This window comes from Scyliorhinus torazame, chromosome 10 (assembly GCF_047496885.1).
Source record: "Scyliorhinus torazame isolate Kashiwa2021f chromosome 10, sScyTor2.1, whole genome shotgun sequence".
In the NCBI taxonomy this organism is placed as follows: Eukaryota; Metazoa; Chordata; class Chondrichthyes; order Carcharhiniformes; family Scyliorhinidae; genus Scyliorhinus; species Scyliorhinus torazame.
The window spans coordinates 203,601,705-203,628,582 of record NC_092716.1 but is presented as its reverse complement, the minus strand read 5'-3'; the positions used below and the strand labels follow the sequence as shown (position 1 = coordinate 203,628,582).

The 26,878-nt window shown below is 49.4% G+C and overlaps 1 protein-coding gene across 3 annotated transcripts in view; it reads right to left on the bottom strand.

Annotated features, from left to right (window-relative positions):
- LOC140384513 (uncharacterized) overlaps positions 1–26,878 on the bottom strand; it is a 170,219-nt gene that overhangs the window by 91,263 nt on the left and 52,078 nt on the right. For all 3 annotated transcript variants that reach the window (XM_072466270.1, XM_072466271.1, XM_072466272.1), the window contains exon 2: positions 16,559–16,653. In XM_072466270.1, coding sequence (XP_072322371.1) covers positions 16,559–16,653 — 95 coding nt within the window. The remainder of the gene's footprint in view (positions 1–16,558; positions 16,654–26,878) is intronic.

The following is a 26,878-nucleotide window of genomic DNA, read 5'->3' as shown; positions in this document are numbered from 1 at the left end:
TCAAGCTTGTCCAACCTTTTTGCTCTTCGGGATATATTTGGATATTTTTCTCACTCAAGGGGCCAATGGGAAAATTTGGGCAAGATAGCATTTGGTAGCACACGTGGCTAGCACTGTGGCTTCACAGGGCCAGAGTCCCAGGTTCGATTCCCCGCTGGGTCACTGTCTGTGCGGAGTCTTCACGTTCTCCCCGTGGGTTTCCTCTGGGTGCTCCAGTTTCCTCCCACAGAACGAGGACGTGCAGGTTGGGTGGATTGGCCATGATACATTGCCCTTGGTGTCCAAAGAAGGTTTGGAGGGGTTATTGGGTTATGGGTATAGGGTGGAAGTGAGGGTAAAAAAAGATAGCATTTGACACAATAAACTGAATATCAAAAGTGGAAATATATCACCCCCACAATCCAAAGATGTGCAGGGTAGGTGGATTAGCCACACTAAAATATCCCCTTAATTGGAATTATTTTTAAAGTGCCGTCTAAAAGAAAAAGCCATGATGTGGAGATGCCGGCGTTTGACTGGGGTAAGCACAGTAATAAGTCTTACAACACCAGGTTAAAGTCCAACAGGTTTGTTTCAAGTCACTAGCTTTCGGAGCACTGCTCTTTCACCTGAGGAAGGAGCAGTGCTCTGAAAGTTAGTGATTTGAAACAAACCTGTTGGACTTTAACCTGGTGTTGTAAGTCTTCTTACTAAAAGAAAAAGTGGAGATATAAAGAAAGAAAATATTTTGTGAGCAAATGAAAAGCAATATCAGAACATTTATTCAAAAAGTTAAAAAGAACTATTGGTAAAAATGACCAGGTGAGAGAGTCAGTGTGTGTGTGTGTCCGGCTCACTCAATCATAGGATGCTCATGCACTAAGTGGGTACATGCGCATGTATTGGTATGGGGTGGTGAGTAAGTCAGAAAGCTGAGACTGGGAGCAAGGCACACAGTCTCATCCACGCAAACACTCACTGCCACTGCTGTTTTAGACTATGCTCCAGACTCTCCAATCAGCTGAAATAACTCCTCTCTATTCCTCTTAATAGTTTGAAAATCACCACTTAACTGTATAAAATTCAAGTTTGGGTAATCTCTCAACTTAACTCAACCCTTACTAGAATGATGCCAGGACTGCAAACGTACACGTCACTCCCTCCAAAGCCAATATATCCTTCCTCAGGTGTGGTTCCCAGAAGTCCCAGTACTCTCGGCATGGCCTAATCAGGGCCTTGTATCCCTAGCCCCTCCTACCCCATTGTATCCTAGCCTGCTGGATATAAAGGCCAGCTCTCATCCGCCTTCTTATTATTTGCTGTACCTGTTCATAACAATTTAATTATCTTTGTACACAAAACTCCAAGTGGACTGGCTTAGTGGTTAGCACTGCTGCCTCACAGTTCCAGGGACCCGGGTTGGATTCCGGTCTCGGATGACTGTGTGGAGTTTGTACTTTCTCCCAGTATCTGCATGGGTTTCCTCTGGGTGCTCCGGTTTGCTCCCAGTCCAAAGATGTCCAGGTTAGATGGATTGGCCATGCTAAATTACCCGTTAGTGTCCAAAAGGGTAGGTCGGGTTGCTGGGTTACAGGGGTAGAGTGAAGGTGTGGTCTTAAGGAGGGTGATCTTTCCAAGGGCCGGTGCAGACTCGATGGGCTCGATCTGCACTGTAAATTCTAGGATTCTATGAAGTATCTTTGGATAGTCACTATTTCTAGTTTTTCACCATTAGTAAGTACCCAGTTCCTTTTTTTAAGCCCCGTTCTATTTTGTTTTAGATCCACAGTGAGTGACATTGTATTTACATGCATGGAAATTGTAAGGTTTTCGGGCAATTCGGCCCTTTTGGAGAAACTCAGAGACTGTAAACTGACTTTCCAGCCAAGGGAACAGAACCAGTTTTCCCAGCAGGCTTGGCCCGCTGAGCTGAGTAGGGACATAGAGAGAGAATATTCACAAACACCCCCCCTAGGAGCTACAAGGAAGAAGGAGCCAGACAACAAGATAACATCAAGACACAGACAAAGGGGCACGGGAATACACAGGAGGCTTGCATGCAAGCAGGACAATGGGATGGTCATAGCCCCATGCAAATGTAAATGACCTGGCCTCCACCAGAGCAGAATCCAATCAACACCCCATCAACATAGCAGCATCTCCGGAGCAGATGGAAGTCTTTGAAAATCTTCAAGGGAGCTCAACCTCGTTATCTCAAAAAAACAGACTGGAGGCGGACCTAGGGGAGGTACTCCCATCTCGACAGGTCTGACCGGCTCAAAGGGGGCAGGACCAGCGGGAACTTTAAACCTTACCTTTTTCAATGCAAAAGGGGCTGGCCGACCACAGGACAAAGCCAGGTAAAACAATATAAAAGGGGCTGTGTTTTCGATTGGGGGTCTCTTCGTTCGTGGCTCGACCTCTGCACCCCTGACTTGACCTCTGCAGCCTGTGACCGTAAGTACTCCGCAGCAGCTTACGAAAATCCCTTGACTTTAATAGTGGTTGAGGCTTTGGGGAAGGGAACTTGTTTTTGTGCCTTGTGATATTGCTAAAACCTGTGTAAGCATAAGAATTTTCGTTGTGTCCGCTATATTACTTTTGAATAGACATAGTGTATATTAGAGCATAAGATTGTATTGTGTTTCTTCTGTTGATGATTTTGACCTGGGTTTTACAATAAACCTTGATTTGATGATAATTGGAGTCGTTTAAATTCTTCAATCCTTCACCAGCGATCTCTGACCAAGTCATTGTTAAAATACTCCTCACCTTAATTCCGGGTTCAGGAATCGAGGGTCATCTTGAGCGATTCACTCAGGACAGACTGCTGGTTAGGGAATAAACAGCAGTGTCCTATTCTCTCTCTTGGGAAAGCTACTCTAGTGGAGTAGGAACCGGGTGAGTGTTGCACCACCGGCAAGAGAGAGAATCACCTGGGTATTGGTAGGGGTCTGGAGATCTGTGTGATATAAGTCTCAGGCTGTCGGTTAGGAATAAACGGCAGGCTTGAATCAGTGCTCTCTCCAGTGGAAGTGTCCCAGCGCGACATCCCCTGGCCTCTGAAGTTTCAGTGCCAGCTGGAGAGAGACACACACACAGATATTCAAACCCCAGATATCGGCCCAGTAGTGGAGTAGCGGAGATGGCACCCTCTACAATGGCGACCGGGGCAGGAGCCCGGTGGTTTGGAGTATGTGACTTGGCAGAGGGGGTGAGGGAACGAAGCAAAATGGAGGAGAGAATATCCTCGTATTTGTGGCAAAAGGTCAACCTCACCAAACCTTGGGTTTCAGAATTAATCAATGCGGAGCAACCGGTAATGGCAGCGGCTGCATGGACAGAAAGCAAGGCGCACAAAAGGCACTTAGAGAAGGCAGTTTGGCTGGTTTGCCTGTCTCAGCAGGTGGTCAACGCAGAGCAAAGGATCGAAGAGTTAGAGCAGGAGGCTAGCGCAGCGGAACGACTGCGGGGGGAAGTGGCAGAAATGAAACAGGAAAGCGAGTCTAACAGATGTGAGAAGGACTATCTCCACTGCCAGATAGTGGAGGGTAAAGAAAAGGAACGGAGGCTCCAGGGACTCTATGCTCGGAGTACAGAGCAGTGTAGGAAGCTGGAGGGGAAGTCCCGGGACATCCAGGCAGCATACCGAGTGGCTCGCGAGGAAGTAGGGGACTGTGCCCATGGGCCGTGCCAGGCACGAATAACGGAGTTGGAGGAGGCCTTGTCCAGGTTCAGGGGACAGATACACCTGGTAGGTCCAGGGGGGTTCCCTAGGGGCAAGGTGCTCCTCGCAGCGGATGATTCCCCAAAGGCCAAGGGGAATAGACCGCCTCCTGAGGCACCGGGATTGTGTCCGGGCCGGCAGGGGGGGATCGGACTGCACGTTCAGGGGCAAGTCCAAGGGGGGTCGGCAGGGTACCCCCAGCTGGCGGCGTGTCCGCCTGGTTTCGTATGTGGGTCCCCATGGGATGGGGACAGACCGCTGCCTGGGATGCCGGTGATGGGGCCGGGCCAGCAGGTAGGGTTTGGACCGCCCGGTCAGGGGCAGGTCCAAGGGGGGTCAGTGGTGTATCCCCAGATAGCGGCGTCTCCTATATGGGTAGTTAGCCCGGGGACAGGGGGGCTACCCAACGAGGCAGGAGAGCTGGACAGTGGGGAGGAGGAGCAGGAACCCCAGGTGGGGCAGATGTGCCCTGTCAGGCAAAGGAGGTATGGTCCCCCGGCGGGGATGGCAAATAGGGGACCGGTTGAGGGCGACATTATCGTTCCTCATGGGGCATCCGCGCTCAGGGGGATGGTGGCCCACGTTCCCAGACTAACTCTAAAGGGGGATCCGTCGCTGCATTTTATGGAGGTGGAACAGGCAGCCAACATCAATGACTGCGACGAAGGGGAGCAAATAAAGATGCTCCTGATAACCCTAGATGCCCAGCTATGCAGGACAGTGACCTCTGGGAATGGGGGAAGACCTGACACCTGGGCGGCAGCACAGACTGCTGTTCTGGAGGCAATGGGCTTGAATCTGGGGAGCCCTTTCATGAGGGTGGGGGAAACCAAGCAGCAACCAGGGGAATCTCCCACCATGTTCGCAGACAGACTGTGGACTGTCTATGTGGAGGCGTGTGGGGCTCCCGCAGATAGGCAGAATTTAGATGAGAGAACAGCCCACTGGCTGAAGACCCTCGTAGCTAACTGTCTCCCTCACGTTAGGGCAAAGGCCGAACACTGGTTCGACCCGCAGAGTCCGGACCTTAATGAGGCAGAGGTCCTTAGGAAACTTACCCTCGCATATCGTAATGGGGAGAGGGGTGAGGACAAGCCCCTTAAGGGTAGGGTGCATGAAATCGCGCCAGCAGCCCCTAAGAGAGAGTGGAAGCATGTGGGCACCCGGACCTCCAACGAGAAACCGGTATGCTACGGGTGTGGGAAGGCCGGGCATTTCAAGAGGGAATGTAGAAACCCTAGCAAGCAGGAGAGGGCTCCCGCAGTAGAGAGTCAGACCCCGGCGGTAGGAGCAGCTGCCCCGGGAACCATCGAAATAAGTAAAATTTTAGCCCTTTTGCAAGGCTCAGGACAGGTGGCAATGGCAACGGGCCAGGGCCTGCCCGCACCCACACCACAAGAACCCGTATGACTACCCAGGGAGCAGCCTCAGGAAAAAGGGAGTGCAGGGGTAGTTCTAGCCCCAGACCCTGGTCCGGTCCAGGTGCAGGGTCCCATTCTGGAGGCTGCCTCAGGGGCTATTTGCAGTTTAAATCCCTTAAGGTGGGACCCATGCGAACGCCACATCAGCCAATTTAAATTGTTCCACCCCATAAGGACAAGAAAGAGCAAGGTGGGGGGAAGACTGGGGGTGGTAGTGGAGAAACCCCCCGTAGAATTAACGACGGTGGGGGAGGTCCCTGACTCCACGGTCACACAACCGGTGACAAGGTGCTGTCCCGAAGGGGCAGTCCCAAAGAAACCGACAGTGCTGCAAGCACCCAGCCCAGGGACAGTAACAATCCCCAAGCCCTTCCCTGTGGGTCAGGTAGCCTGCCTTAGTATAGAGGCCAAGGAGGCGGAGGAAGTGGAGGTATCACCTTGGGTTTGGGAACCAGTCAGGGGACGAAGGAGCAATCGGGTCTCCAAGCCCCCGGTAAGATGGTCCCCATCACACCTCCCTGTCACCCGGTCCCGCAGTAAGGGGGCCAGAGGGGAAGGGAGCGATGAGGGATCACCGAACCCTGTTGGGAAAGGAGAGGCAAGGGGCAGCCCGAACCCCCGGGAGGGGACGGTCTGGCCCGAGCCGTTGGACCAAACAGGTGAACTGCCCCAGTTTAGCGGGGCACAGTTTTAATTTGGCCACCCGGAGACGGGTGGCATTGTATATAGCATTCCCCCCCCTGTTAGTTCTAATTAGTGTGTAGTTGTGTGTGAAGTATTTAGGATCGTGGGAACACAGAAGCGCCTGGTGCAAGGGTAAAATGACGAAGCACCAGGCACTAGGACCCTGGTGCAGCCGGGCTGTAAAACACAGAACCCCAGACAGGCTGCGGCAACTTCAAAGCAGGAGCTGCTGCTGCCACCGGATCGCGGCAGGCACTAGGACCCTGGGGAGCCGGGCTGTAAACACAGAACCCCAGACAGGCTGCGGCAACTTCAAAGCAGGAGCTGCTGCCGCCACCGGATAGCACCCATGCACTTCAAGGTAGGTAGGGCTGTAGAGGCAAGAATGTGTTTTGTTTTTACAGATGGGGCACCCGACGATGTGGAGTTTGCTGATCTCGGCGATGGTGGGACCGGGAGAACTCCGCAGAGGCGAGACAGAAGAGTCCTTCGACTGACCGGGTTAGGGTGACTGAGGGCAGGCGGGTGTGTTCAACCTGTGAGGGGGACCTTCCTTTGGGGAGACGGTGGTGGCCCAGGAAGCTGAGGCTGGACATGAGGGATCGGTCCTCGGACTGGGAACGGACTGGACAACACCTACCGGACCATCACGGGGTCACCGGGTAGGATCACCGTTTGCGGGGATAAGGGGTGGGCTTCTGACCAGGGCATTTATTTGTGTTCATGGGGATCTACCAAGGCATGTCCACAAGGGGCATTAATCACTTTTGTAAGGTGGTGGCAGAACCCAGGGAACGGGATAAATTGACCGCAGTGGGGAGGGATGTGTAACGCCCAGGGAAGGGATGACTGTAGAAGCTACCGAACTGCTGGTTCAGGTAAAGCGACCCCTGCCCACAGCCCAACCGATCGACCCTCACAACTGTCCGATCACCACCAGGGGGGGGCCTGAGAATGGTTTAGTGTTTGCCCCACAAAGGAAATGTTGTACAGGGGGTACATTGTGCTGTCGCCTCAGTTGGACTAAACCTCTCAGCTGCAGGTATCGACGATGGAGAGTAAATGAAGAGCCCTCAACGGGAAGAAGCGAAGTGCAGCCAAGAAAGGAGGATCCTTGGTGAAATAAAACAGATGCAATTGTAAATAGTTGTATGGATTCGCAGGTCCCAGTTACTTGACTGTGATATATGTACAGGGACCCTTACGTTTGGGGTTCCGGTGAAATGTGTACTTGAGTGTGATATATGTACAGGGACCCTTACGTTTGGGGTTCCGGTGAAATGTGTATATGTTACTGTCTGCTTGAATTAAGTATGGTCTTGTCTTTCCCTTTTATTGAAATCAGGGGTAGCCTAGATTAAGGGAACTGTCTTGGGACTTGTAGTTTCGCATGTTGTTGAGGGGGGGACTACGGTCCACACAAAAGGAAATAATTGCCCTTCACCTGTGTCGATACGGTCCAAGCATGTAGGGACGTATCGAAGGGGCATCTGTAAGGTTTTCGGGCAATTCGGCCCTTTTGGAGAAACTCAGAGACTGTAAACTGACTTTCCAGCCAAGGGAACAGAACCAGTTTTCCCAGCAGGCTTGGCCCGCTGAGCTGAGTAGGGACATAGAGAGAGAATATTCACAAACACCCCCCCTAGGAGCTACAAGGAAGAAGGAGCCAGACAACAAGATAACATCAAGACACAGACAAAGGGGCACGGGAATACACATGAGGCTTGCATGCAAGCAGGACAATGGGATGGTCATAGCCCCATGCAAATGTAAATGACCTGGCCTCCACCAGAGCAGAATCCAATCAACACCCCATCAACATAGCAGCATCTCCGGAGCAGATGGAAGTCTTTGAAAATCTTCAAGGGAGCTCAACCTCGTTATCTCAAAAAAACAGACTGGAGGCGGACCTAGGGGAGGTACTCCCATCTCGACAGGTCTGACCGGCTCAAAGGGGGCAGGACCAGCGGGAACTTTAAACCTTACCTTTTTCAATGCAAAAGGGGCTGGCCGACCACAGGACAAAGCCAGGTAAAACAATATAAAAGGGGCTGTGTTTTCGATTGGGGGTCTCTTCGTTCGTGGCTCGACCTCTGCACCCCTGACTTGACCTCTGCAGCCTGTGACCGTAAGTACTCCGCAGCAGCTTACGAAAATCCCTTGACTTTAATAGTGGTTGAGGCTTTGGGGAAGGGAACTTGTTTTTGTGCCTTGTGATATTGCTAAAACCTGTGTAAGCATAAGAATTTTCGTTGTGTCCGCTATATTACTTTTGAATAGACATAGTGTATATTAGAGCATAAGATTGTATTGTGTTTCTTCTGTTGATGATTTTGACCTGGGTTTTACAATAAACCTTGATTTGATGATAATTGGAGTCGTTTAAATTCTTCAATCCTTCACCAGCGATCTCTGACCAAGTCATTGTTAAAATACTCCTCACCTTAATTCCGGGTTCAGGAATCGAGGGTCATCTTGAGCGATTCACTCAGGACAGACTGCTGGTTAGGGAATAAACAGCAGTGTCCTATTCTCTCTCTTGGGAAAGCTACTCTAGTGGAGTAGGAACCGGGTGAGTGTTGCACCACCGGCAAGAGAGAGAATCACCTGGGTATTGGTAGGGGTCTGGAGATCTGTGTGATATAAGTCTCAGGCTGTCGGTTAGGAATAAACGGCAGGCTTGAATCAGTGCTCTCTCCAGTGGAAGTGTCCCAGCGCGACATCCCCTGGCCTCTGAAGTTTCAGTGCCAGCTGGAGAGAGACACACACAGATATTCAAACCCCAGATATCGGCCCAGTAGTGGAGTAGCGGAGATGGCACCCTCTACAAAATCTTTTTGTCTGTTTTGCCTACTCCACCAATATCTGTCAATTTATGTTTCCATCTACACAGGGTGACACGGTGGCGCACTGATTAGCATTGCTGCTGACAGTGCTGAAGACCCCGGTTCGATCCCGGCCCCAGGTCACTGTCTGTGCAGTTTGCACATTCTCCCCGTGTCTGCGTGGGTTTCACCCCCACAACCCAAAGGTTTTCAGGTTAGGTGAATTGGTCATTCTAAATTTATAAAAATAAAAAAATGTTTCCATCTACACTTTCATTTTTGCTTTTCAACAGAACGCAGTGGAAGCTTCAGAAACAGCAATTGTGAGGGTCATTCCACATTATTCTGCTCCCTATTAAAGATCAGCTTTAATTCTTGTCCTAATTTCCCATGACAGGAACATTATTACCCACAGGTAACCAGTTTCTGCACTACTCCAGTTAGCTGTTATCTCTATATTTAATTTTTGAAATTTATGACATAGATGATATAATTGTTTCCCGTGAGGTGAGACAATTTACTTAATATCCTAATCCAGTACAGACAAACTGAATTATCAGTTTGTCTCAATTGTCAGCTTCCCAGTCATTTTCTCAACCTCCTTCACCAAAATAGTATCGTCTTCTGGGGAAGCAGGAAAGTGATCAGTTCTCAGAAGTGAAGTCTGAGCAATGGCATTTTGTGGCTGAAAAATCTCCTTGTATTCCTCTGGGTTTCGAATTTTTACCGTTGATTCCTTGTCATCTTTCTCCACTTCCCTGCTCAAAATGCGCCCTTCACTCTCTGACGCTTCCTTCACTTGAGTACTTAGCGGCCTGCTGCAGGTGGTTAGCAGCCACTCATAGTTGCGTCTGATCACAGCTTCTTTTCTCACTGGCAGATTGAGCACCTTTTCATTCTCAACTACATCTGGACAATAACCCATCCATGTTAAACAAGTTTTTTTTTTTTTTTTTTTTTTTTATAAATGTTTTATTGAAAATTTTTTCCCAAACAACAATTTTTCCCCTCTTACAAAGCAAACGCAACAATAACAATACAGAAATTTTAAACAATACACAAGTAACAAAACCCCTTTATCTTTGACCTAAACTAAACCCCCCCTCCCCCCCCCCCCCCTCCCCCTGGGTTGCTGCTGCTGGTCATCTGTCTTCCCTCTAACGTTCCCCTAGGTAGTCGAGAAATGGCTGCCACCGCCTGGTGAACCCTTGAGCCGATCCTCTCAGGGCAAACTTTATCTGCTCCAGTTTAATGAACCCCGCCATATCATTTACCCAGGCCTCCAGTCCGGGGGGTTTCGCCTCCTTCCACATGAGTAGGATCCTGCGCCGGGCTACTAGGGACGCAAAGGCCACAACGTCGGCCTCTTTCGCCTCCTGCACTCCCGACTCTTCCGCAACTCCAAATAGAGCTAACCCCCAGCCTGGTTTGACCCGGGCCCTCACCACCCGCGAAATCACTCCCGTCACTCCCTTCCAATACCCTTCCAGTGCCGGGCATGCCCAAAACATATGTGCGTGGTTTGCCGGGCTCCCGCCACACCTCCCACATTTGTCCTCCACTCCAAAGAACCTGCTCAATCTCGCTCCCGTTATGTGTGCTCTATGTAGCACCTTAAATTGAATCAGGCTAAGCCTGGCGCATGAGGAAGAGGAATTTACCCTGCTTAGGGCATCAGCCCACATACCCTCCTCTATCTCCTCCCCTAGTTCTTCTTCCCACTTTCCTTTTAGTTCGCCCACCGACTCCTCCCCCTCTTCCCTCATCTCTCGGTAAATCTCTGACACCTTGCCCTCTCCGACCCACACCCCTGAAAGCACCCTGTCCTGTATCCCCTGTGTCGGGAGCAATGGAAATTCCCTCACCTGTTGTCTAGTAAATGCCCTCACCTGCATATATCTCAAGAAATTTCCCCGGGGCAACTTATACTTTTCCTCCAATGCTCCCAAGCTCGCAAAAGTCCCATCTATAAATAAATCTCCCACCCTCCTAATTCCCAACTGGAACCAGCTCTGAAATCCTCCATCCATTCTTCCTGGGGCGAACCTATGGTTGTTCCTGATTGGGGACCCCACCAGGGCTCCCCGCACCCCTCTCTGTCGCCTCCACTGTCCCCAGATATTCAATGTTGCCGCCACCACCGGGTTCGTGGTAAACTTTTTAGGTGAGATCGGTAGCGGCGCCGTCACCAGCGCCTCTAAACTCGTCCCTTTACAGGACTTTCTCTCCAGTCTTTCCCACGCCGCTCCCTCACCCTCCATCATCCATTTACGTATCATTGCCACATTGGCGGCCCAATAGTAATCGCCCAAGTTCGGTAGTGCCAATCCTCCTCTGTCCCTACTACGCTGAAGGAACCCCCTCCTTACTCTCGGAACTTTCCCTGCCCACACGAAGCTCGTGATGCTCCTGTCTATTTTATTAAAAAAGGTCTTAGTGATTAGTATAGGGAGACATTGAAATACAAATAAGAACCTCGGGAGGACCATCATCTTAATTGCTTGCACCCTGCCCGCCAGCGATAGAGGCTGCATGTCCCACCTCTTGAAGTCCTCCTCCATTTGTTCTACCAACCGTGTCAGATTAAGTCTGTGTAAGGTTCCCCAGCTCCTAGCGATCTGAATCCCCAGGTATCGGAAGTTTCTTTCCACTTTCCTTAGAGGCAAGCCTTCTATCTCTCTACTCTGGTCCCCTGGATGTATCACAAATAATTCACTCTTCCCCATGTTTAGCCTATACCCCGAGAAATCCCCGAACCCCCTCAAAATTCGCATAACCTCTATCATTCCCCCCGCTGGGTCCGACACGTATAACAATAGGTCATCCGCATATAACGAGACTCGGTGTTCTTCTCCCCCTCTAATCACCCCTCTCCATTTCCTGGAGTCTCTCAACGCCATGGCCAGAGGTTCAATTGCCAACGCGAACAACAATGGAGACAGCGGGCATCCCTGTCTTGTTCCCCTATATAGTCGGAAATACTCCGATCTATGTCGACCTGTAACTACGCTTGCCGTTGGAGCCCCATAAAGAAGTCTAACCCAGCTAATAAACCCGTTCCCAAACCCAAACCTCCTTAACACTTCCCATAAATACTCCCACTCCACCCTATCAAATGCCTTCTCTGCGTCCATTGCCGCCACTATCTCTGCCTCCCCCTCCACTGGGGGCATCATTATCACCCCTAATAGTCGTCGCACGTTAACATTCAGTTGTCTCCCTTTTACGAACCCTGTCTGGTCTTCGTGCACCACCCCCGGGACACAGTCCTCTATCCTCGATGCCAGTACCTTTGCCAACAATTTGGCGTCCACGTTCAACAATGAAATGGGTCTATAGGACCCGCACTGCAACGGATCTTTATCCCTCTTCAAAATTAACGATATCGTCGCCTCCGACATCGTCGGGGGTAGAGTCCCCCCTTTCCTGGCCTCATTGAACGTCCTCACCATCAATGGGGCCAACAAGTCCACATATTTTCTGTAATACTCCACCGGGAACCCGTCTGGTCCTGGGGCCTTCCCTGCTTCCCAGTCCCTTAATAACCTCGTCCACCCCAATCGGTGCCCCCAGGCCTACCACCCCCCGCTCCTCCACTTTCGGGAACCTCAATTGGTCCAGGAACTGCCGCATCCCCTCCTCTCCCTCTGGGGGTTGAGACCTATACAGTTCCTCATAGAAGGTCTTGAACACCTCATTTATCTTTCCTGCCCTTCGCACCGTGTCTCCCCTTTCGTCTCTAATTCCTCCTATTTCCCTCGCTGCTGCCCTCTTTCGCAATTGATGAGCCAACAGGCGACTCGCCTTTTCCCCATATTCATACCTCCTCCCCTGTGCCTTCCTCCACAGTACCTCCGCCTTTCTGGTGGTCAGAAGGTCAAATTCCGTCTGGAGTCGTCTCCTCTCCCTGTACAATTCCTCCTCCGGGGTCTCTGCAAATTCCCTATCCACCCTTAAAATCTCCCCCAGTAATCTTTCCCTTTCCTTGGCCTCTGTTTTCCTTTTGTGGGCCCCAATGGAGATCAGCTCTCCTCTGACCACCGCTTTTAGTGCTTCCCATACCACTCCCACAGGGACCTCGCCGTCGTCATTGACCTCCAGGTATCTCTCAATACACCCCCGCACTCTTGCACACACTCCCTCATCCGCCATCAGTCCCACATCTAATCGCCAGAGTGTTCTCTGCTCCCTTTCCTCTCCTAATTCCAGGTCCACCCAATGTGGGGCATGATCCGAAACCGCTATGGCTGAGTACTCAGCTTCTTCCACCCTAGAGATCAACGACCTTCCCAAAACAAAAAAATCTATCCGGGAGTACACTTTATGGACATGGGAGAAGAAGGAATACTCCCTAGCCCTAGGTCTAAGAAATCGCCATGGATCCACTCCCCCCATTTGGTCCATAAACCCCTTAAGTACCTTGGCCGCTGCCGGCCTTCTTCCGGTCCTTGAGCTGGATCTATCTAGCCCCGGGTCCAGCACCGTATTAAAGTCCCCTCCTAAAATCAAGTTTCCTACCTCCAGGTCCGGTATACGCCCCAGCATCCGTCTCATAAATCCCGCATCGTCCCAGTTTGGGGCATACACGTTAACCAACACGACCTCCATTCCCTCCAGCCTGCCACTCACCATTACATATCTACCTCCGCTATCTGCTACGATGTTCTTTGCTTCAAATGCGACCTGTTTCCCCACCAAAATGGCCACCCCTCTATTCTTTGCGTCCAGTCCTGAGTGGAACACCTGTCCCACCCATCCTTTCCTTAGCCTAACTTGGTCCGCCACCTTTAGGTGCGTCTCTTGGAGCATAACCACGTCTGCCCTTAGTCCTTTCAAATGCGCGAGCACTCGGGCCCTTTTTATCGGTCCGTTCAGGCCTCTCACGTTCCACGTGATCAGCCTCACTAGGGGGCTACCTGCCCCCCTCCCGTGTCGACTAGCCATTACCTTCTCTAGGCCAGTCCCATATCCCGCCTCCACGCTCCCGCTCGCTCCCCCAGCGTCGCACACCATCCCCGCCCACCCACTCTTTAGCCATTTCCTTTTGGATTTCCGCAGCAGCAACCCAGTTGTCCCCCCCCCCCCTTCTCCCTCCCTCCTCCCCTCCCCGCTAGATCTCTTTCTAGCTTGATTGCTCCCCCCATATTACTTCCGTAAGTCAGCTGACTTCAACTGACCCCGGCTACTCCTGCTCACTCCTCGACCCCCCCCCATGTGGGGAACTCCCATCCGCCTTGCGCCTGTCTTCCCGCCTTATTCTTTCTGGTGCGGGAACATCCCTTTACCTGACCCGCCTCTTATGGCGCAGCTCCCTTTCCCCTCCCCCTCCCCTTCCCCATTCTCCAACTATGTCCCGTCTTTCCCCCCTCACCGGCGCCCACATTTCCCCAATGTCTCCCCCCTTCCCTGTTTACTTCTCAATTAACTTCCACCGTAACATTAACAATAACATTTCCTGCAGCATCAGTCCCTCAGTTCCGATCCAATTTCTCTTCTTTGATGAAGGTCCATGCTTCCTCCGCCGTCTCGAAATAATGGTGTCTCTCCTGATACGTGACCCATAGTCTTGCCGGCTGCAGCATCCCGAACTTCACCTTCCTTTTATGCAACACCTCTTTGGCTCGGTTGAAGCTCGCCCTCCTTCTCGCCACCTCCGCACTCCAATCCTGGTATACCCGTACCACTGCATTCTCCCATCTGCTACTCCGCACCTTTTTAGCCCATCTCAGGACCTCTTCTCTATCCTTAAGGCGGTAAAATCGCACGATTATCGCCCTGGGTGGTTCTCCCGCTTTTGGTCTTCTCGCCGGAATCCGATTTGCCCACTCCACCTCCAAGGGGCCCGTAGGGGCCTCAGCACCCATCAGTGAGCTCAGCATCGTACTTGCGTACGCTCCACAGTCCACTCCTTCCACACCCTCAGGGAGACCCAGTATCCGAAGGTTCTTCCTTCGCGCTCCATTTTCTAGGGCTTCGATCCTTTCAGTACACTTTTTATGAAGTGCCTCGTGCGTCTGTGTCTTAACCGCCAGGCCCAGGATCTCGTCCTCAATATCTGTCACCTTCTGCTCCACCACACGGAGCTCTGTCTCCTGGGTCTTTAATGTCTCCTTGAGCCCCTCAATTGCCTGTAGCAACGGGGTCAGCACCTCCCTCTTCAGCAGCTCCACGCACCGTCTCACAATTTCATGCTCAGGCCCCCATGTCGCCTGCGCTTTCTCCGCCGCCATCTTGTACTTCTCTCTTTCTGACCCTTTGGTCGACGATTCCTCGCGCTGCAGCCGCCGCCGCCGGTTTTTTCCTCCTTCGTTTGGGGGGGACTCCCTTCTCACACGCCCCACACCGGGTTGCGTCGTCGAAAAATTCCCCGTTGAGGCTCTTAAAAGAGCCCGAAGGTCCGTCGGAGCTGGAGCCGCCGAAGCGTGCGGCTAGCTAGGCATCACCGCAACCGGAAGTCCCTTCAGTGGCCTTGATGAGGTCTTTTCACAGTTGTTCCCTCTGCTGCTAGAATTCACCTTTGATACAGGCCCTCAGGTCAGCTTGCAGCTTTAAGCTTGCCCTTCCCCCGCCTGCATGCTGGAAGAGGCCCTGTTTATCCTGTAGTTGCAGCCAAATCTTTCACGGTTTCTGCGTGTGTCTGGCAACCAAGAGACATACCCTTCCTGGGGGACACTGTCGGGGGAATATTGCCGCCTTCTTCCCACACCGGGAAATGTCAAACAAATGCCGTGGGGGCCCTGTAAAAGAGCCCAAAAGTCCGTTCCAAGCAGGAGCTGCCGAATATGCGACCTAGCTCTGCATAGCCGCACCCGGAAGTCCATGTTAAACAAGTTAACAGCTCAATTAAAATAGCAGAGAGAAACTTCAAGAGCATCAACATCAAGACATTTATCCCACAACATAATTTCTAGACTAATATGTGTAGATTTCATAGGACAATAGTAAAAACGCCATGTAACCATAAATGGACTTGTTGTAAACAAGAACAGGCTTTAATGCAGATGTATAATTATGGCACTGGGATTAGTTGCAAAATTTGAAATTGATCGTGGATCATAGAATCCCTACAATGCAGGCCATTGGGCAGCACGGTAGCATGGTGGTTAGCACAATTGCTTCACAGCTCCAGGGTCCCAGGTTCGATTCCCGACTTGGTTCACTGTCTGTGCGGAGTCTGCACGTTCTCCCCGTGTGTTTCCTCTGGGTGCTCCGGTTTCCTCCCACAGTCCAAAGATGTGCAGGTTAGGTGGATTGGCCATGATAAATTGCCCTTAGTGTCCAAAATTGCCCTTAGTGTTAGGTGGGGTAACTGGGTTGTGGGGATAGGGTGGAGGTGTGGGCTTGGGCAGGGTGCTCTTTCCAAGAGCCGGTGCAGACTCGATGGGCCGAGTGGCCTCCTTCTGCACTGTAAATTCTATGATATTCGGTCCATCGAATCTGCACTGACCCTCCGAAAGAGCACTTTACCTCGGTCCAATACCCCGTCCCAACGATCATGGCCAATCCACCTAACCTGCACAACTTTGGACTGTGGGAGGAAACCGAAGCACCAAGAGGAAATCCACGCAGACACAGGAAGAATGTACAAACTCCACACAGTTGCCCAAAGATGGAATCAAAATCAGACCCTGGCGTGTGAGGCAACAGTGCTAATCACTGTGCCATCGCAGAAATTATTTCTGTTATATTGTATTGCAGTTTATAACACACACCCTTCACTTCACTTTCGGCGGGAACTTAAGAGTTGCAATTAATTGCTACACTCTGAGGCAACACACTATTGTAGATCAGTATAGATAGCCGGCAACCCTAACACTTTACTTCTACCAAACTGACAGTAACTATTATCAACATGAAGGTACGAATGAACAGATTAAAATATATAAGGATTAATAAAACTCCTCAACTCTACCAATACTGACTTAATATCCTTGCGTTGATAACATCCTCGAAGCAGCTTGGAAACCAAATCCTCTAAGAAATCCCAGTTATCGACCAGCAATGCATCTTCAAACTCCTGAAGAAACAAAAAAAAAAAAGAGCATCAAATAAAAATTCTGATTACTGACTCTTTATTTATCAGACGTCCATTTTAGCCATAAATAAATTCAAAAACTAGTCGTCCAAATATAATCCGTTTGAACAACCCCCACCCAGGCAGGCCCAAAACTTGTAACGGCTGGTTTATTGAAAGTAATAGAATGAAAATCCTGAGTAAGCATATTGTAAATAACAGAAATTAGGGGCAGTGTGTAACCTAATACAATACAGATCTACAATACATTGAGAGAATGATGCCATTTCAGCTACCCTAATCACATAATGTTGCAGCATGGAAACATACCATTCAGACTGACAACTCTGCACTAGCATTTTCTCTACACGAGTTACCTAATCTAATTCTGCCAATCTGCTGGATTCCCCTGGCCTATGAACACAAGTAATCACAGGAATGAGGAAGTTGTATCTGGATCTGAATTTGTTGCCCCTGACAAATTAATTGATGTGCGTCATCCAATTATCACAGCTTTATGGGAATATCCAGGAGATATAATATGTTAACTGTACCAATGAACAACTGGTTTTGAAATTATGCGCATGCGTTTGGGAAAACGGAACAGGTTTAGTGACAACACGTCAGTCGGGACTTCCGGTGACGGCGGGCGATGGCGGCCAAACAATGGAGGGCTCCCGTTCGGGAACGGCATTTTCAGAGCTTTAAGCCCGGTCCCAGGGACCACGGGGGCAGCAAAAGCAGGAACAGTGAAGCAAAATGTTGAGGGTAAGCAAAAAATCGCCCGTAAAGAAAACAGCTGAAGGTCCGTCGGGGAGTGGAAAGGTCACCACGGGGTCACCAAGGAAAATGGAGTCTGGAGCACCAGGGGAGGCAGCATTGTTTACAGCTGAAGAAATAACTACGGTGATGGCTGCGGAATTCGAAAGGCAGTTTACAAGATACATGGAGACAATGAGGAAGGAGATGAGAGAGGTTTTGAGTGCGCTGGTGGAGGAGGCGATTTCCCCGGTGATGATGGCGTTGGCGAGCGCAGTGGCGGAGGTGCGAGAGCAAGGGGAGGCGCTGAAGGAAGTGGAGGAGACGTTATTGCAGCACGGTGATCAACTTGCTTCGATGGGGAAGGAGTTGTGGAAGGTGATAGACATTAACAAGGATCTGCGAGGAAAAATGGAAGACCTGGAAAACAGATCCAGGCGACAGAATTTGAGGATTGTGGGGCTGCCCGAAGGAGTTGAAGGACCGAAGCCGACTGAGTATTTTGCCGCGATGCTGGCGAAACTATTGGGGGAGGGGGGAGGATCCCTCCCGATGAACTGGATCGGGCTCACGGTCGTGGAGGCCTGTACCAAAGGCGAGTGAGCCGCCAAGGGCAGTGACTCTGTGCTTCCGTAGGTACAGTGTGAAGGAGAAGGTCCTGAGCTGGGCCAAGCAGAAGCAGGTGGTGCAGTGGGCTGGAGCTGGTATACGTGTATACCAGGACTTTACAGTGGAGCTGGCAAGGAGGCGGACTGCCTTCAACCGGGTGAAGAGGGCACTGTACATTAGCAAGGTGCAGTGCGGCATTGTATATCCAGCGAAGCTGAGGGTGACTTCCAAGCTCAGGGACTTTTATTTTGGAATGGCGGAAGCAGCGGAGGAGTTTGCGAAGGCAGAAGGACTGTGGCAGAACTGACAAATTGAGAAATGGCCATGTGCCGATGTGACCTCATGACTGTATTTTCTTCTTTTTTGTTTCACTGCGTACGGGTGTATGTGCTAAAGGAGCCAATGTTGTACATATTTGGACAAGGGAAGTGATGGGACTTTCACTCGAAATGAGGGCTCTTTGGGGTGTAGGTGGATATGCGGGGTTTGTGTGCTAAAAAGGGATTTCTGGGCTTTCCTACGGTCGGGCAAGGGGGAAAGGGACCCGGGCGGGGGCCTCCACGCTGGCCGGTTTAAGCCGGCCAGTGAACGGGAGTGAGGTGGGGGGAGGGGCTGCTGCCATCGAAGCCTGGCAGAACAGGGCCCGAGTGGTCTAGCCGGGGTGGAAAGTTGGGGGGGAAGGAACAGAGGTTGAGGAGGAGTTTTACAAGAGGCAGTGGACGGGAGGAGTTGGAGACTGGGGGGTGGGGTGGGGTACAACTCTTGGGTATCATGGCGGAAGCAGCGGAGGAGTTTGCGAAGGCAGAAGGACTGTGGCAGAACTGAGAAATTGAGAAATGGCCATGTGCCGATGTGACCTCATGACTGACTGTATTTTCTTCTTTTTTTTTGTTTCACTGCGTGCGGGTGTATGGGCTAAAGGAGCCAATGTTGTATATATTTGGACAAGGGAAGTGATGGGACTTTCACTCGAAATGAGGGCTCTTTGGGGTGTCGGTGGATATGCGGGGTTTGTGTGCTAAAAGGGGATTTCTGGGCTTTCCTAGGGCTGGGCAAGGGGGAAAGGGACCCGGGCGGGGGCCTCCACGCTGGCCGGTTTAAGCCGGCCAGTGAACGGGAGTGAGGTGGGGGAGGGGCTGCGGCCAACGGAGCCTGGCAGAACAGGGTCCGAGTGGTCTAGCCGGGGTGGAAAGATGGGGGGCAAGAAACCGAGGTTGGGGGTAGGAGTTTTACAAGAGGCAGTGGATGGGAGGAGTTGGAGACTAGCGGGGAGGGGTGTGTGTACAACTCTTGGGTATCATGTACGGTACTCTTTCAGAGGTTGGATGGCGTTGAGAGTGGGGGGGGGGGGGGGGTGGACTCTATAGGTCAATGGTGACCATGGGCGGTCCCGGACTCCTTTTTCTCTTTTGCTTTTTGTTTCCGCCGTGGGAGGGTTTGTTTTATGGGATGCATATATTGACAGGTGGGCCGTTGCTTGGGGTGGTGGGAGGATGAGATCGTTGGTATTGTTAAGGGCATTGATTTTGTATTTGTTACCGTTTACTGTTTGTGGGTGGGGTGTAAATTTTGACGGAAAATGTGAAAATGGAGAATAAAAACATTTTTTTTTTTTAAAACAGGTCAGTCTAGATTCACTAGCAACTTGCACAATAGACCAAACTGCAGCACAGAAAATCAGAATTTTACTTTACATTCCCATTTACAAGTTGGTACAGTACATGGAACATTTACGCGAAAGGCAAGTGCACACAGTGCAGACACTGGAATAAATTGCATTTCTGTGAAAACCATCAAACGTAAATTTGGAAAAAGAATGGCTAGCTTTTCTGGCGGACATCTCTTTTTTTATATATAAATTTAGAATATCCAATTCATTTGTTCCAATTAAGAGGCAATTTAGCGTGGCCAATCCACCTACCCTGCACATCTTTGGGGTTGTGGGGGTGAAACCCACGCGAACATGGGGTGAATGTGCAAATTCTACGTGGACAGTGACCCAGAGCCGGGACCTCGGCGCCGTGAGGAGGCAGGGCCAACTATTGCACCACCGTGCTGCCCCTGGCTAACATCTCTAAATATCAGAGAGTGATCTCTAAGCAAAAATAACTTGGCACTAGGGCACCAAAGAAAAGCAGGCCAGATAGAAAAATAAAAATTGCTTTCAGCCTTTGTAATAATTCAAACAGATTGCTTCCGTTCTGTCTATTTTTAAGCTTCAAGTCCACAGTAGTCGCTACATGAATATCACTGCCACGCTGAGCTGCTGGCCTGAATTCTGCTTTCCCCTCCCACAACCACAATGTTGCCTTTTTTGTTTGGTTTTCACACTTTCACTTTTGAGTCTCTGGGAAATGTACATTATTTCAGTGGTTAGCCTGGGTGCTTGGCTTCTCTGTAAAAATTGCACGTGGCAGTTTATCCAAGAGGTTTTATCTTCGATCATAAATCCAGTATTTTAAATAAGAATATAAAATTAAAAGATCACAGTTACCCTCCATGCCAAGTGAGATGTGAAAGGCATCAAATGAATGTCAGTGGCACCATCTGTTATAATTTGTGTTGCCAGGTAACTGAAAAGTTTGCCAAGACACAAGTCTCGTCATAGCAGCTCAGTGCCCTGTGTTGGCACAAAGGCTCCATTTGACACCACAATCATATCAAATGCAATAGTCAGAATAGTAGAGAAACAACATGAAAACGTCCATGCTCCATCCTAGAACAGCCATTTAATTTGATCCTGGCATATAAACCGGCATGCTTTATTCCTTCCAGACAAGGGTGAGAGGTTGTGGATTCTTATCAAGAATCTCTCTCCACTGCATTTTAATACTTCTGTGGAGATTACATCTGCACCAGAGGTCTTGTTGTTTTTTAGCTGGATGGCTTTTATGACCTCACGCTGGGATTGCGCTGAGATGGTGGCAGGTAGCATGTTGCGGGATGGTGTCGAGGGCACTTACATCAAATGCTGTGTCTTCTAAGTGCTCTCTTCAGTAGGCGTTGACTGCCTCTCCGTTTCTGGCCCTCAGTGGGGTGGGTCCCTCGGCACCCAGATCGAAGATGGTTTTAATCGTGCTGAAGAAGCTGCGCCAATGGCGGTTGTCGGCGACTCGCTGAATCTCCTGCGCTTTTCCACCCATCTTCTGTTCTTTAGATCACGAGTTCTTTGTTGCATCTCGGCCTTCAGTTGCCTGGAGGTTTGATTCCCCTCACTCGAGTTTTGGTGGAGCTGCCAGTTCAGGAACGCCTTGCGTTTGCGGTCAAGGAGATCCTGGATCTCCTGATCATTCTTGTCGAACCAGTCTTGGTGTTTCCTGGTCAAGAGCCCGAGCAATTCCTCACAGGTGCTGACTATGGTGGCTTTTAAGGAGGACCAGACACCATGGGCATTCTGCAGCTCTGGCTCGTTGGTTGTCGCCAGATTAACTGAGGCACTGACTGAGTAGCTCTTTCTTCTCAGGATCTTTGAGTCCAGCGACATTTGAGTCTTCTATGGCAGAGTTTTTTTCTGTCTGTGCCGGTTTGGGGCCAGGTTGATGGAGAAGATGGTTGAGCGGATGAAAGCGATAGTCCAGCAGCCGTCGGTTCTGGTCGCAGCGCAGGTGATGCGGACGTATTTGCGGTCCCTTGCTCGGACGACGATATAGTCTATCAGGTGCCAATACTTGGAGCAGGAGCGTTGCCATAAGGTCTTCTGCTTGTCCCGCTGGTGGAACTTGGGTGTTCAAGACGACCAGGTACTGTTCTAAACATTTTGTCAGGAGGACTGTTGGGTGTTTGCTTTCCCCATGCTATCCATACCTAACATGTCTTTCTAAAGAATCCACAACCTCATCACCCTCGTCTGGAACGAAGAGAGCACGTCAGGTGATCTCAGAGATGCCTTCTGACCATCTTCAGGAAAAGAGCCAAGTCTGACTGCGGAAATTACAGAGGGGTTTTCCTACTCTCTGTCACAGGAAAGGTCATCGCGACAATCCTCTCCAACTGCTTCCGCCCAGTGGCTGAAGAGCTCCTCCCCGAGTGACAGTGCGGCTTCCGCCCATCAAGAGGCACAATGGACTTGATCTTCGGTGCACGACAAATCCAGGAAAAGTGCAGGGAGCAGCATCAACCTCGGTCCATGCCCTGCTTCAATCTCACAAAGGTCTTTGACTCAGCCAATTGTGAGGGACTGTGGAATATCCTCCTCAAATTTGGTTGCCCACAGAAATTCGTCACCATTCTCCGCCTGCTTCATGATGATATGCAAGCGATAATCTTCACCAACGGAACCACCGCCGACCTTGGTTTGCATTGCATAGCAAGGCCAGCAGCACAGGTTCAATTCCCATACTGACTGAGGTTGTTCATGAAGGCCCACCTTCTCAACCTCGCCCCTCACCTGAAGTATGGTGATCCTCAGGTTAAATCACCACCAGTCAGCTCCCCACCTCAAAATGATAAAGCAACCTGTGGTCTTCTGGGACTATGGCGATTTTACCTTCCCTAATATACAGTTTAGCGATTTTAAATCATAACCCCCACTCCCATTTTGTTTTCTTTTTCTTTGCATGTTCCCTTTCGTTTCTTATTTCTTGACCAACCCAATTTATTTCTTAATCAACACAAATCAACTTGGCTGTCGGATGGCAGCTTTCAGGGTCTGGTCATTCATTTCTTTTAATAAATATTTTTATTCTCCTCCTTTTTCACATTTTCATCATTTTTACAACAACAAATAATTAACAAATACAATGGCAATCCCCTAGCCAACAATCCCCGCATCCTACCGACCCTCAAACAGCTCTCAACATTTTTAATATAAAACATGAAAAACAATCATTAAGTCATACATTCCAACCCCCCCCCCCCCCCCCCCAAAGTTCGATGTCATTCAATTCGTGAAAATGCACGATGAACAACGTCCATGAGTTGTAGAACCCTTCCATCCTCCCCCTCAACTCGAACTTTACTTTCTGTTTTTTTAAAAATAAATTTAGAGTACCCAATTCATTTTTTTTCCAATTAAGGGGCAATTTAGCATGGCCAATCCACCTACCCGGCACATCTTTGAGCGGTGGGGGCGAAACCCTCGCAGGCATGGGGAGAATGTGCAAACTCCACACGAACAGTGACCCAGAGCTGGGATCAAACCTGGGACCTCGGCGCAGTGAGGCAGCAGTGCTCACTACTGCGCCACCATGGTGCCCTGAACATTACTTTCTCTTTTTTTAAATATAAATTTAGAGTACCCAATTCAATTTTTCCAATTAAGGGGCAAGTTAGCGTGGCCAGTCCACCTACCCTGCACATCTTTGGGTTGTGGGGGCGAAACCCACGCAAACACGGGGAGAACACGCAAACACGGGGAAAATGTGCAAACTCCACACGGACAGCGGCCCAGAGCCGGGATCGAACCTGGGACCTAGGCGCCGTGAGGCAGCAGCACGAACCACTGCGTCACCATGCTGCCTTTGAACATTATTTTCTTGAGCATTAGGAACTCCAGCAGGTTCCCCCACCCACGCTGAGGCACAAGGCGGAGAAGACTAAGACATCTGCCTTCGCACCCGCTTCTAACCCCGGCCGTTCTGACGCCCCGAATATGGCTTCTACGGGACCGTAATCCCATCCAGTGATACCTTAACGTCTCCCAGAATAACTCCATAAATCACCGACATCACCCCTATCTCTTCCAATATTGTGGGGGCCGCTGCAGTCAGAACGTTCTGTATCCCAACTTCTCAATGCAATGGCCAAAGGTTCGATCGCAAGCACAAACAGGGGGACACAGGACACCCCTGCCTGGTTCCTCGATGTGGAGCAAAATACTCAGAATTCATATTATTCATGCGGACGCTCGCCCTCGACTCCCTGTAAAGTAATTTTACCCAATCCAGGGCAGCACAGTGGCGCAGTGGGTTATTCCGGCTGCCTCACGGCGCCGAGGTCCCAGGTTCGATCCCGGCGCTGGGTCACTGTCCGTGTGGAGTTTGCACATTCTCCCTGTGTTTGCATGGGTTTCGCCCCCACAACCCAAAGATGTGCAGGGTAGGTGGATTGGCCTCGTTAAATTGCCTCTTAATTGGAAAAAATGAATTGGGTACTCTAAATGTTTTTAATTTTTTTAATACATTTTTTTTTACCCAATCCACAAATCGTGGTGCAATCCCAAACCGCTCCAAAACCGCCATCAAATACCTCCACTCTATCCGGTCAATGGCCTTCTCGGCGTCCAGTGCCACGACTACCTCTGTCTCCCTCCCCTCCGCCGGTGCCATAACTACATTCAGAACCCTCCAAATGTTTGAAAAAAGCTGCCTCCCTCTTACAAACTCCATCTGATCTTCCCCCATCACCTTTGGGAGGCACTCCTCCAGCCTCCCTGCTAACACCTTCGCCAACACCTTTGCATCTGCATTCAAGAGTGATATGGGTCTATACGACCCACACTCTGTCGGATCCTTATCCTTCTTGAGCAACAAGGAGATTGATGCCTGCCTCAAAGTCTGTGGCAACACCCCCTTCCCTACTGTCTCCTCAAACATCCCCACCAGGGTCTTGTCATTCATACCTCCTCGAGACACTCTTTTGTTTCTTTACTGTCAGATCACCACTCCCTCTGCATGGCACCATGAAACCCATTGTCATTTAATCTCTCCTGATTTCCACACTATCAAACAACTTCCCTTTTACTTCTTATTCCCGCCATCCTCCCCTCTAACTTGCTCAAAACCCATTTCGAACTTTGCCCATTTGTAATGAAAGTTCACAGGGCTGAAAATTTTACTCTTTTTCTCTGCACAGCGATGCTGCCAGACCTGAATATTTCTAGCATTTTCTGCTTTTAATTTAGATTTAGAGTATTTTGCTTTTGTTTTAGGATTTACGCTACTTGACATCAAACGCAATTCTAAAAATACTAGTTTAATCTGCAGGCTTCATTGGCCAATGAAACAGACTTATTCTTACAAGCACTTTTATTGGCACAGTTAAAATATAATATTTTTTAAAATGTTTTTAAAAATGACAACAGTGACTGCTGTAATGATGTAATGTTGTGCATTTCCTTCCTCTACAGCCTCACAGTATTTAATATGTATTTAGGCCATGCTCCATCAGATCAAGAGTTTTTGTTTTAAGAAGACAGGTACGCAGACATGCAATTTAAGTTTGGATCCCCAATCACAGGCTAGCACCTACAAAATCTTCACCTTAAGTGTTATGTGGCTCAAAATCCGTTCATCAGAGCTTCAGTTTGGTAGGACAAAATTAATAATTGTTCAGCTGGACGCATTTCCAGTTAATGAAAACATTACGACCATTTCACTTGAAAGGTCATAGCAACATTACAGTATTATATCCCACCCGTGGCCTCTGTACACTCAAAACACAGCCCCACAGAGAATACGGCTGTCATCTTTCAATAAGCTCCTACTCTCGTGAATAAGTTTCATACATATAGTCTCTATACTGGTGATTTACAGATCCTGCAAGTATAAACATATGGTCTCCCCCTCCAATAATTGTCCAACATAGTGATGATACAAAGCACATTTAATCCTGATTACCACCATGCGCAGATACGGAATCTTAATCTGTGGATTTCAATTTAACATGTTACGCACCACATCCCCCAGCCCTTTTAACAGCAGAGGCTCCAAATGACTCACTTGCTCAATTTTAGGCTATTTAGAAATATTATTAACTACAGGCTGTTTAAATTTAATAGATTCCAAGGTTAGGCATTTTGTGGAAAATACTGTCAAAACTGATGAAACCTCATCGTGACTAGAACCTGAAGCACTATTAAGTTTTGTAGCTTCAAGAGCATTTCAGTTTCCATAAATCACTGATCTCTAATGCCTATTTTAAACTCTCAGAACCCTACAGAACAGAATAGGCTATCCAATTAGTTCTTTCCGAAGGGTCCTGCTTTTTATTATTTTTCATATATCCAATTCTCTTCGTCCACCCTTTCAGACAATGAATTTCTGATAATTCACTGCATTTCAATTTCTCATCTCCCCATATACTTCAGCCAAATATCTTAAATCTTATAGCACATCTGCCAGTGAAAACAGTTGCTCCTTATTTACTCTTGCCAATGTATCCAATAACTCATGCTTCCTCCAGTGATTACACTTCAAAAAGTATTCCACTGGCTGGAAAGCACCCTGGGACGTCCTGAGGTCATATAAATGCAAATCTGCCCTTTTTTCCAAAATCCCCAGCATCTAATTTTGAACATCTCTATTAAATCCTCCATAAACGTTTCTGCCCCAAGAACACCAATTCCACATTATCCAGTATTTCCACGTAACTGAAATTTCACATCGCGGGCATCATTCTGGAAAAACCCATTCAAGTCCTCTCCAAAAACAAACTGTTGAACGATCAATGGTATCAGTACCTGCAGTATAATTCCAAAGTCATCCTCTGATTTGCTTTCTGTATAGACCACAGTCCTCCAGTGTATTACATATGTAGAAAAGAAAATCTGGAAACCAACATCTACTTCTCGGTTTTGGAAGACTTTTCCATTTATTCATTTTAATACAGCAAAATCCTTAACTCTTATAGTGATCTAAATCCTGCAGATATAAAATACATACACAGGGCGGCACGTGGTGCAGTGGTTAGCACTGGGACTGCGGCGTGGAGGACCCGGGTTCGAATCCCAGCCCTGGGTCACTGTCGTGTGGAGTTTGCACATTCTCCCCATGTCTGCCTGGGTTTCACCCCCACAACCTAAAGATGTGCAGGTTAGGTGGATTGGCCATGCTAAATTGACCCTTAATTGGAAAAAAATAATTGGGTACTCTAAATTTTTTATTTTTTTTAAATACATACGCAATTTCTAATTGAAACTGTT